At 42.5% G+C, this 11,806-nt stretch overlaps 1 protein-coding gene across 12 annotated transcripts in view; it reads left to right on the top strand.

The window, feature by feature from the left end:
- The window catches only part of LOC6526271 (mucin-19), a 40,958-nt gene that overhangs the window by 18,741 nt on the left and 10,411 nt on the right, over positions 1-11,806 (top strand). Inside the window, exons 5-13 of one of the 12 annotated variants that reach the window (XM_043206764.1) lie at positions 66-153; positions 359-512; positions 1,419-1,695; positions 1,826-1,915; positions 2,486-2,533; positions 3,101-3,310; positions 4,212-4,360; positions 4,958-5,133; positions 5,870-6,262. In XM_043206764.1, coding sequence (XP_043062699.1) covers positions 66-153; positions 359-512; positions 1,419-1,695; positions 1,826-1,915; positions 2,486-2,533; positions 3,101-3,310; positions 4,212-4,360; positions 4,958-5,133; positions 5,870-6,262 — 1,585 coding nt within the window. Of the gene's footprint in view, positions 1-65; positions 154-358; positions 513-1,418; positions 1,696-1,825; positions 1,916-2,485; positions 2,534-3,100; positions 3,311-4,211; positions 5,134-5,869; positions 6,263-10,678; positions 11,114-11,806 lie in introns of those variants that run through there. The other 11 variants (XM_039370680.1, XM_039370679.1, XM_039370687.2 and 8 more) reach the window with 11 other exon arrangements.

Below are 11,806 nucleotides of genomic sequence, written 5' to 3'. Positions count from 1 at the left end.
TCTGTTCCTTCGTTATATTTTACAATCAGAAAATAACTCATTGGTAAAACTTTTTGTTCTTGCAGCTGGGGCCGGTGGTCGGAACTTTTGGAGCTAGGCCAATTCAAACGAGGTTGGCGTGATGTAGACGTCGAGGATTGTGCTCGCATCATTGTAAGTGAAATACGCCAAACTCAAACCAAAAAAATATACTTAGGTGAACAAAAAATGATGACCAACCATGCTAATATTGAGAAAACTATAGGTTTTCGCTGAGTAAAAACTAACTTCTCAACCTGCTGAACCCATAAGAATGTCTGAAAGTTTATACAATGCCATCTAGAAATACAATAACATTAATTATGTTCTGTTCCCGCAGCTCCTTTACTGCCTGCAGGTCTACAAGGGAGACGAGAAGATCAAGACGTTCATCTGGGACTTGATAACACCAACGGAGGACGGAGAGGTGCAGAAGATTAGCAGGGATCATAGTGGCCTACACAACTTGGTGCCACGAGGTAGGAATGCCAAAGGTATGGTAAAAGATACATTTACGCACACTCCAACTTCTGCACGGACGTAGAGAGTTATAAAAAGCAATACAAAGAAATTTAAACGAAACGATCTACCAGAAAAAATTAGCAAACACGTTTTGTACAAAAATTCCTTTACGCTATCTGTACTGGGCTCTGGATTTCCTACATCATTTTAATTGCGATCTTCCACTTATTTGTATCCGTAAATGTCAGATACTGAAAGTAAGAAAAAAACTTAATTTGTGTACTGTCTAATGGCCTCTTCTGTGCTTCCTCCGTAATAACTTACTTTAATATCGGGTCAAATTACCCAACAAAGACTTTAAACAGGACCAGAATAGAGACTTATATTATTGACCCAAGTACGCGACGCGACGAAGAGAAGTGTGTGTATGTTTTGTTGCCATGCAAATGTATGCCTTTTACTATATCAAACCTTTTACTTTTATGTACATTATAAATAACATTTTACTCACATACCCATTAAAATTCATATTAACAGTGTATATTGTAAATAAATTATCCTAAACTATTTTCTTTGGAGCTTTACTAATTATTTATTATTTGCTATTATTGAGATCCTAGATGTGTTAGCCAAAATGTAACTTCCTAAGAAAAATACATAATATCTCAAGTTTAAAAGAATTTAATTTTTAATATCTGTTTTTTTTTTAAAGTCATAAATACGAGTCGAAGGTGTTTTATAGCTCATCTCACTTTTATATATAGGCAATGTAATAAATTATAGCCAATTGTATTAAGTACTCCCTGTAAATTCATTTGCATCTTACTTTCACGCTACTCAGGACTTAGTTGCCCTTGAGATTAGTAAATATTTCAGTCTGAAGGCGGCTAAGAGAAGTATGAACATACTAATGTGTTGAAATTATTTTCGCTTGACAGGCCGCAACGGTGGAAAGTCAAACAAGGAATCCACGGGAATGTCTACTCCCGCTCCGGGCTCCGCATCCGGAAGCAATAGTGGAAACACGACTCCGGCTCACAAGTCCAGTGCACTGGATGGGTCCGATAAGGATGGCGGCGGCATAAATGCCAGCGCCGTGGCCGCGGCGGTCACCAGCATTCACGATCCAAATCACTGGAGCAAGAAGGAAAAGTACGATGCTGATGCGTACTTGGAAGGCGCCTACAAAAAGCATTTGGGCAGACACGCCAATAAGTGAGTCGTGTGGAATCGAACTTGTTATAAGCTATTCCCAAATTTGAGATGGACTTTTACTAACAAATTATTTTGCTCTCTTTTTCCTTTATTTTCATACATTTTGTTTATTTATCGTGAATATTTGCAGAGTTTTGCTGCGCGTGCGGATGCTCTATTATATTCAACATGAAGTCATAGGCGACTTCGTTCAGCAGATAAAGGACAACACGCCTATCAGGTAGGCGTGGCACTCGGAGTCACCTGCTAAACACTTGGCATTCATTAATCATTTTGTTTGTTTGTTGTTGTTGTTGTTGTTGATTGAATGATTGACTGACTGATTACCAAAAAGTGTTCATTATTTTTTACTTAGTTTAACCTTTTGTTATGGATACTTTATAACATTTCAACTAATGCCAATTTGTTTTTTTAATTATTGTAAACTTTTTTTTTGTATAAAACTTTGTGTCTGCTGATTAAAGCAATAATCAGCTGGCTTATGAAAGTTCAGGTGGAATGCAATTTCTCATTTTTTCGCTATGTATCTATCTCTATACTGCAACTCTCTTCGTATTTTCGATTGCTTGTCCCTAAAAATGTAAACACTGTACATCTATATACACGGTTCTGCTCATTTGTAACCACAACATTTAAATTCTGTATTTTGCCAACTAATCTTCGGCGTTCGAATCTTCTTCTATCGCTGTGTTTTGTGTTTCTTCGATTCGTTTAACCAACCTTAAAAATACCTAATTGACTTCATTGCGATATCTATACGTATATTATATATAACCACCAAAAACTGCAGCAGTACGAAAGCCAAGCAGCAGTTGTCACTGAATCTGAATTTGGAAAGGTAATATCCCCATATATTCCTCAACCACCGATATCGATCGCCATCGCTCGTCGCCCTCGCTTGCACGCACGCTGTATTCCGCTTTTAAGAAAAAAGCTGGCGAATAGGGAAATTCACGCTACTCAACATCTTTATTAACCTCCATACGTGCAGTCGTCCTCATTATAAAAAAAAAAAAAAAAAAAAAAAAAAACTGCCAAGTTTACATGCAATTCACTGTTAATTTATATTTTTTAATGCGAATACCAAATTCAAAAAACAACGCAATCAAGAAGCTCGACTAACCTTTTAAATTTTTCTTTGTATGATTCTGCATTTCGTAGTGGTAAATCTGTAGTACAAATTGGCAATTAACAATGTTCAAATTTTAACTTTATTTCCCTTGATGGTATCTCATTTTTTTATTTTTGTTTTATTTAACATCACACCAAAAATTGTTAAATCGAAAAAATTGAATTTTTACTAAACAACGCATTTCTTTTTTCGCGCATCTCTCAACTCCCCCAATCCACCAAACACATTTGAATGTTATCGAATGTACTCATCGACCGATACGATCATATGTAGCGAACTCCCCATTCGCCCGCCGCCAACGCCAGATCAAGTGCCATCTTCATGGTGGAATCCCATTTGTTGTGATAAGAGCTTGTTGGTGGGAACCTACAAGCATGGCTGTGAAATGTATCGTCAAATGCGCGCCGATCCCAATCTGTGCTTTGTCACCCATGTGGGCGCCGGTGCGGCCGGTGACGATCTCGCTGTCACGAATTTGCCGATGTAAGTCTTCAAATCGAACAAAAAATCAATTCTAAATTAATTCGGTGTGTTCCAAGGAATCTCTATCTTAACGCGTACTTCCACATCCACGTTAGATTAATATTCATGATAACTAATTACCGCTTTAACAGCGAAAGCTTCGGAAAAATATTTGATAAATAATATAGAGGTTTTTTTGAACACGCCGGATAAAAGAAAAAACAAATGAAAAGTGTTATTACCCATACATAAACGCCATTAAGTAATTCACATACATCATCACACAAAAGTACTAAACTGAAAAAAAGACACGTTAAAACAGATGACAATCTGGATACTAGAAGGAGCAGGCAGGATATGCTTTAACTCATTTGCATTCCCATTCCCCACGTGCACATGCATTCATCTGAAAATCTTGGTATTGAAATGCGCTTACAATATTTTTTTCAGCTATTAGCTAATATAATTATACATTGAAGATTAAAGTTTGGAAAGATTAGACAGTGCTAGATGTCTAATGGGGGGTCATAAATCATGATAATTATTTTGTTGAACTTTTAAAACCTTCATATAGGGTAGATTTAATCCTAATTATTCAAATCAAATTAAAAAACAAAGTATTTTCAAATCCAGTTAAAATAATTGTACTTGTGGATCGAATTCCCGCCGTGTAAGTTCATTATAGGGTATAAAAGAAAAAGTCTCAGATAGAATAGCTTACGGGGCTTCCATTAACGCGCACATTGAATGCATTGATCCATTGACATTGCGCTGAATGTGTGTGTGTGCGTGTGTTTTGTGAATTTTCTCTCAGTGTAGTATACACGTTTTAACTGCGTTGGGCATGGCCTGCATCCGATATAATATCTGTGCATTCCAGTAAACCGCTACTAACTTTCAAACCTATTTTCTGGAACCACAGAAACGAGGACGATGCAAATTCGAAGCACGATGATGGCGACGAGGTGGACGACGACGGCACTACTACGACCAAAGACTCTGACTCTACCAAACTCACCGGGGGCGATAACAAGGACTCGCTTCTCGACCCGGAGCGCCCCAGTTCGTCTGGTAAGAGCAGCAGTGAAAATGGCAACGGCGGCAACGACAAAACGGAAAGCGAAAAAGATGCTACATCCGTTACCGAATCCTCATCCAAATCCGAAGTCTTGCCGGGCAAGGGCAGCGATCTCGATGTGCCGGTCGCCCAGCAGAACGCATCATCAGCAACTCCTAAATCGGCCAATCAGACATCAGATCCCAAAATGAATAAAAATGACGCGCAAGTCTCAGCCTCTGTTTCCTGCGATCCGGTCGACTCTAGTTCGGCGGAGGTGTCAGGAAAAGTTCAGGGAACGGGGGCCAAGACTGGCGATGCCGGCGAATTGGACATCGAATCGGAGAACAAAGAAAAAGAAAACGAAAAGGAAACCAAGGAGTCAACTGCTGATGCTCCTGCTGCGGAAGCCAAAAAAGATGGCGCTGCCATTGCCCGAGCTGAAGGCGATAAAACGGAATCATGCACTAACAATGCTACCACAAACATCTCCACCACCACCACCACTACTACTACTACCATTACCAATACCACCACCACCAATAATCCATCATCCAAAGCGGCTAACTCTAACAACACCACCGACCATGCTAACTCCAACTCACATTTAGGCTTGGACGAGGAGGAGAGCGTCGCCGGCAGCTATCCGCCAACCGTGGCAGCCGTCGAGGACGCCACTACTATGTGGCCATCTATGCAGGACCTCAACACGCGTCTCCGCCGTGTGATCACCGCCTATCAAAGGAATTACAAGAAGGAGGAACTCAAACTGCAACAGAAGGCCAAGGTAAGTCCAATGCCCTTTATCACTTACCAACCCTTTTCATCCTATCATCTCCTCACTCTCTTCGTTGCCACTGCATTATTTTCCCGTTACTCGCAGAGTAAAAGGGTATCCTAAATTCGTTGAAAAGTATCGAACCTGCAAGGTTCGTCTGTCTTTCCGTGTTACGCACTCCCACTACCTGATTAACAGGTATCTGATAGTCGAGAACTCGACTATAACGTTCTCTTTAAATTAAATCCATTAATTAATGATTATGAAAAATATGAAACTGTCTGTTGCCTAACCCAAATGACAATTAAATGATGTTTAATTTTTTGTTCTACGTTTTATGATTATGTTGTAGTGTCCAATGTTAGAAATATGTAGTTTTGTTGCTTAGCTGTTGGCTGTAGTTAGTTGCGAACCGTGCACCGTAGTTAGCGTACAGAACGGACAGTGGACACAGACTTGGACAAAGCAACGGTTCCAGAATGCAACCGAATTCGAACCATCCAAAGCATCAAAAGCTAAAAATACAAGAAATTAATTAACTAAAGCAGCCAACAGCTGATTAACAACACTATATAAAACACTGACAGAGGATTGCACTTAATTTCTTTACCATCAAGATCATCTCAATAAATCATTCTCAGCCACTACCCTGTCTCCGTGACATGTTTTCTGATCCTTTTGCTGAACTCGCAACCTTACCAACTCCACCAACTCTCTCTCTGTGATTGTCACATTTGTCCCACAGCTCCAGGCATTGGTTTCATCGACACCCCCACTGTCGGTGCCCACAACTCCCACCCTTCAGTCTATGCAAATGCAACTGCAGAGCGGCTCCGGCGGCAGTGGCTCCGGACTAGGATCCTCTGGTCAGCACGATGCCAGTGGCCGGAATCTTCAGGCGTTGATGCAATCGCAGGGGGCCAGCACATCCGCAGCAGCGGCCGCCGCCGCCTCAGGTGCTGGAGGATCCTGTAGTGGATCCGGCCAGGTGGGCATGGGCGGAGCGGGAGTCATGCCAGCTATGCCAACCGCCGCCGACATAAGCCTGATGCTTAGCATACTCAACACCACAGATGTCAACCAGCTGGCCAACTTGGACATCAATAAATTGGCCATGTACCTGGTCAGCATGAACAATGTACGTTAGTGATGAGTACCTCCTCTCTATATAAAAAAAATTATATATTATAACCCCCTACACTACCATTCCGAACAATCATCCCGTTGCCCTTTTAAGCAACCCCCACTCAAGAGCCCAGTATTCAATCAATCCTCAACTGCCACTCGGTGGAAGGTGGGCGAAGCAAAAACAGAAAAGCCACCCTTGAGGCTCTAATAGACCATGAACACTTTAATAAACTCCCTCAATCCGAAACCAAAATGGAAAAAAACACTGACAAAAAGCACGCCACTACACAAAACTCTACTAAAGCTCACACTTACTTGCATATCCTAACTAACCTGCATGAGTTCTAAACTATCAAACTAGTATAAAAAAACCAAACATTTTGTCTAACCCATTATTAAGTACTTGCGTTATATGTTTAAGGGATATATGTTGCGGTACTGTCGTAATCGAAGAATTTTGTTTTTGATTTTTAAGGTAATTACTATTAAGAAATGATTCGATAATCAGTGCGCACTCTGCGGCAGTGGTTCCTAACAGTAGAGCCACGTTTTTACGAAGAACGTTTCTCTAAATTTTGATGTAGATTCCCATTTTTCCCATTGTCCACATACTCACTTTGAAAAAGCCAAAAGAAAATAGCACATGAAATCTGCCTAAGGGACGAAGTCAATACCCATTCCGCAGTTTTGGAGGAGAACATTTTGTTAACTCGCCGTGCGGCTATGTATCCTTCCTTTTATGTGTGTGTGTGCGTGTGTGTGTATGCGTGTGTGTGTGCGTGGTCTTACCGAACGAAGAGTCAAAAGCGAGCGACAACAAAGCGCAAAAGAGACAGCGACAGAGCTGAGAAACGACAGCAAATACACTTATGCCTAATTTATGCAAAATAAAAGAAATACATACACTCCAATTTGAACCCGAAATGCGGTGCACACGATGCTCAGATGGTCGGTCCTCTCGTTGGATCCCCTGTCCTCTTTTCTCATCGCATTTTATCTCATCTCGCGAATGGGAATGGGCATGCGAATGAGCGACCAAAACGGAGGAAATGTCAAACCACTTTGCACACCCGGCGGCAGAAACAAAAACAGCAACACACCGAACTCCTTCTCAAATCCACTGTCTAGTACAAAACCGTTGCTTTCGATTCCTTGCCTCTGCCTCGCCTTCTGCTGCCCCTTGAGGTGGCAGCAACAACAACAGCAACAGCAGATACACGGCAACACAGTGGAGCCCGCAACGTGTTGGCCACAAGGGATGGGGCGATATATGGGAAATGGCAAAGCGCCAAAGTCAAGTGTACGAGCTGACTCTTCGATTCGCAGCAATCGCACTGTAATGACAGCCGATAGAGATGCGCCAAATGCGAACGGATTTTGGTATTTCAAATTCACTTATTTATGAATATCCAAGTAGTTCCAAGCTCTACTTGAATATACTGTGCTTCAATGCAACCGATTATATACATATGCCAAGATGTGTGCAAATTGTAGAAGACCAGACTCGGGGCGAAATACCGCTTACAACTGGTCATCGCTGAATGGGCGACGCTGCCCCATTATCAAAAGGCAGGGAGGCGGCGGTAAAGGCACCGCGCCATCAATCAAACCTACAACAACAACATAAGCACCAGGAGCCAAACATTCCGTTGAAGGAGGGGGATGGAGGAAGCGGCGGCAGCAAGAAGAGCAAAGCCAAGTGGTTGTTGCTGCCGTTACCGATGTTGTTGTATCGACGAACTGGAGTTCTTTGGTGACGATGGTAGCTGCGGCTGCCGCGACGTAAGCAGCGGCGTTGGTGGACGACTTGGTTTTATTGCTGCTCTTGTTGTTGTTGTTGTTGGACATTCGATATCATCGGGTGGTTTTGGTCTTGGTTTTGGTTTTGCTGCCTAGCTACGTTGGCTGTACTTGCGCTGCCGCCGCCTCGCTGTATTGTATGTATTAGTTTTCCATGCGAGAGTGCCTCACTCTCTATCTCTGTCCCGCTCCCTAGATGTCTGCAATGTGTGTTGTGTTTGTAATTTTACATTTTCTAGATTTATCCAATGTATAATTTTTTCCTTTCGTGTGCGCCCACCCAAATGTCTGGGGGTGGCTGGTGCTGCTGCTGCTTCCGCTCCTTTCGTTCCTGCTGCTCCTCCTGACACCACTGATTCTGATTCGGCTACTGCTCTCACGGACTGAATTATTGAGCGCAAAAAGGAGACGGGGATAATGGTGACCTGTTCCTCTTACGGTTTCCGGTTCTCTTCTTTCGCATACCGCGAGAATTCGATAAAGCCGCCTAATTGTGCTCATTTGGGCTCCCAGTCCTCTCCTCCCCTTTGCACGTTGTGCTGCTGCTTTTGCTTAAACCCTTTTTGCTTGGTTTTGTTGATTCCTTTTTGCAGTTACAACGTAACGTGCATTTGGAACACCTAACATAGAGAAGTCGCTGGCTATCCTCCTGTGCGTGTGACTCTATTGGTGTGGGTTTGCCATTCTTTTTGTTTCCATCTTCGGTCCCACCTTCGACTTGCTTGGATGCTTTTGTTGCTGACCGCTGTCGTTGCTCTTTTTTTAGTGGCATTGCTGTTGGTGCTGCCATTCGATTTATTATTTTATTAGCATTTCGCTGCCACTTCAGCGTGCACAGTGGAGCAAATCTAAACTTTTCTGAGGGCTAGGATGATAGATACGTATAATTTTGAGAGGCAATGGTTCTTTTTACCAGGCTGGCATTTTCATGTAATATTTTTCTTTGGAATTTTTTTTTTAAATTCGTTTTGCTCTTGGACACACCACTGTGCACGTGCTTCTCACATGTTGCTGCTGGATTCCATTGTTGCTCTTTCCCGGCAGTGACTGCATTTTGAGGATGCAGCTGCCGCGCCGGCGCATTTTTCACCTTACACCTGTCAGTCATAAACCATTTGAAGAAGTCGATGTCTAACCAATATACCGAACGGTCAGTCAAGTTTAAATCTCATTGAGAGCCGACTCGTCTACCTGTCATCACCCTGCTTACTTTCTTCCCCTTTCCCCTTGAGTTTAGTCAAATTTAGATAGAGAAGAGTGGCCTGCTGCCCTCCTCGCTGATCTTGCTCAAGAATTGAGTTGGTGTGAGTGAGTGCATTGTCGAAGAAATATATATATATATATATATACGTCTCTGTCGCATATCGATTGTGCGATTGTAGCCGCCCTGCTCACTCATGCATGCACATATGCATTTCGGTGTGTGCGATATCCACTCACGGGCTCACTCACTCACTCATGTGGTATCTGCATCTGTATCTTGCGGATTGATTAATAATCTCGTTTCGTTTTTGCTCTGGCTACGTGCTTATCGCACTTTGGCCCTGTTTCCATCTTCCATGCTGGCTTTCTGACTACCTATTGCTCTCTCTCCCTGTCTCCTTCTGGTATAGTGTGTTGGTGTCGCATGTAGATACCCCAAAGGTCGAAATAATTAAACAATGCAAAATGCCAATCCGAATTTCTATCATGCGTTAAAATTTTTACTGATATTGATATCCTTAGATATGGATATATATGTAACTCAAAGATTGGACCTCCATACCGATAAGGTATTAAGTGTAATTCCTGAAGGATTATTGCTTTACTTTTGGACCCCTTTGAACCTGCTTTTCGAACTAATCCATTTTATGGTTTTACTTCTCCTTCTTGCTTTGCGCTGTTGTTGCGCTCCGTGTTATTATTTTATTTTATCCCTTTTTTCGTCGTGTCCTGCGTCCGTCCGTCATTACCCCGTTCATCTTCCACCCATTTGGCTGCCTCGCTCTTTCGCTTTTTCATGCCGTTCTCTATGTGTCGTCAACAGTTTTTGTGGTACATTTGTTTCATTGCCTTGGCTTTTTTTTTACCTCCGATTCTGCCGTGTGTTGTGTGCTCTCCCCGCTCCATGACTTGAGTTTAGGTGCGAGTGAGTGTGTGGCAGGCTGCTGCCTTGCTTCTTTGCTTACATTACACAGTTGACACAATGTGCCCACTGTGGCCACTCTTCTTCAACTCGTCCATCCAGTGCACGCTCACAGTCACAATCGCATCTAGGTTGCTTCTGCCCGCGCCCTCTCTTGAGTCGGACTCTCGCGAAGCCGAAGTCGATGCTCTCTCTCTTTTTCTCTCTCGCTCTCCCCCATTGCAAGTGACGCTCATTCACCTCTGAGTCGGCAGTCGGTCTCAGTTTTTAGCCCACCTCATTCATATTCACATTCACCCAAAACGGCGTTTGACTTAATCTCACGATTGTTTGGTTTCCTACTCTCCCGCGCTCCCTCTCTTCTGAGTCTCTCTTGCTGGTTGATTCGCATTCGATTTTAGCCGCTGCCATCGCCGTTGTTTGCCTACCTATGTGTGTGTGTGAGGAGTGTGTCTTGTATTTTAGTCCGCAATGCGCTCCGCTCATTATTTGTTTGAGCGCCGCGGTGTAAAGTTGTAAAAAGTCCAAGTGCTCGTGGAAACTCGAAGCAAGACGGGAAACGAAACGCGATAAATCGCGAGAAAGAGAGTGCGCTAGAGAAAGAGGGAGTGATAATCAAACGAAATGGAATAATGTAATTGCAGAGGCAGCAACAACAACGCAAATAGTTGTCATTGAGGCGCAATGAATGATAATTAGTGCTTTATTGAAATCAATAATCATGACGAAAGCCTAAGGCGAATTTGCCAATATATTCTTGATTACCAGTGAGACTGTGATATTACCGTGTGTCCAAAAATGGAGGTTATTAAACCCATGGACTTCAGCAGCTTCTCGGCGTTCTGCGAGCATCTCAACAAATCTTCACAAATCGCAGCAGCAACTGCAACGACGATACCAACAACATTAAACAATGGAAAAGGCATTTATTTGGAGGTAAATGCAGCAAATACAAATATTTCGATGCGAAATTACAAACATGGAAATGATGCATCTCCTAATTAAAATGAGAATGCAAAAATGCAGAGAGAATATGCAAAGAATGTGTGCATGCAGTAAGACAAGAAAAAGTAAACGAGACTTAGGAAGAGTGGGACAGGTCGAGGAGGAGGAAGAGGGGGATCAGTTGGCCCTCTCGCTCTCAATTCGCTCTGTAGCGAGTGGAAATACAAAACAATAAATTTAAGCCTTAAGGTTTCATAAGTACAAAAAGCGACGCCGTCGTCGTTGCCCCCCCCTTGGAAAAGGGTTTGAGTTGGGAAGTTGTTTCGTTGAGTTGGATGTAATTGTGGTTGTGAGGGGGTAAGGTATTATTATCGCCAAAGCAGGTCCATACTAAATCGTTGCAAAATATAATGACTGATTAATTCTAATTCGCTATTCAATTGAATGTGGGTTTAAGAATTAAAAACATTTGCATAAGAACTATGAACCTAATTGATTTCTTAAGAAAGTAAGGGCACCATTTTTGATTTTGACCACCACTGTGTGCTACGGTTTTATCTATTTGTTGTCTGCCCTAACGGCGCTCTTTTAAATTCATTTTTACGCGGCTGCTTACTGCTCCCCTTTCTCTATCTTATTCACCCTCTTGCTATTTACCTACCGCCTCCAAGCGCAGCGGTCCTC

This window comes from Drosophila yakuba, chromosome 2L (genome assembly GCF_016746365.2).
Source record: "Drosophila yakuba strain Tai18E2 chromosome 2L, Prin_Dyak_Tai18E2_2.1, whole genome shotgun sequence".
Classification (NCBI taxonomy): Eukaryota; Metazoa; Arthropoda; class Insecta; order Diptera; family Drosophilidae; genus Drosophila; species Drosophila yakuba.
The sequence above is the reverse complement of the archived record's forward strand: the minus strand, read 5'-3'. Positions and strand labels throughout refer to the sequence as shown.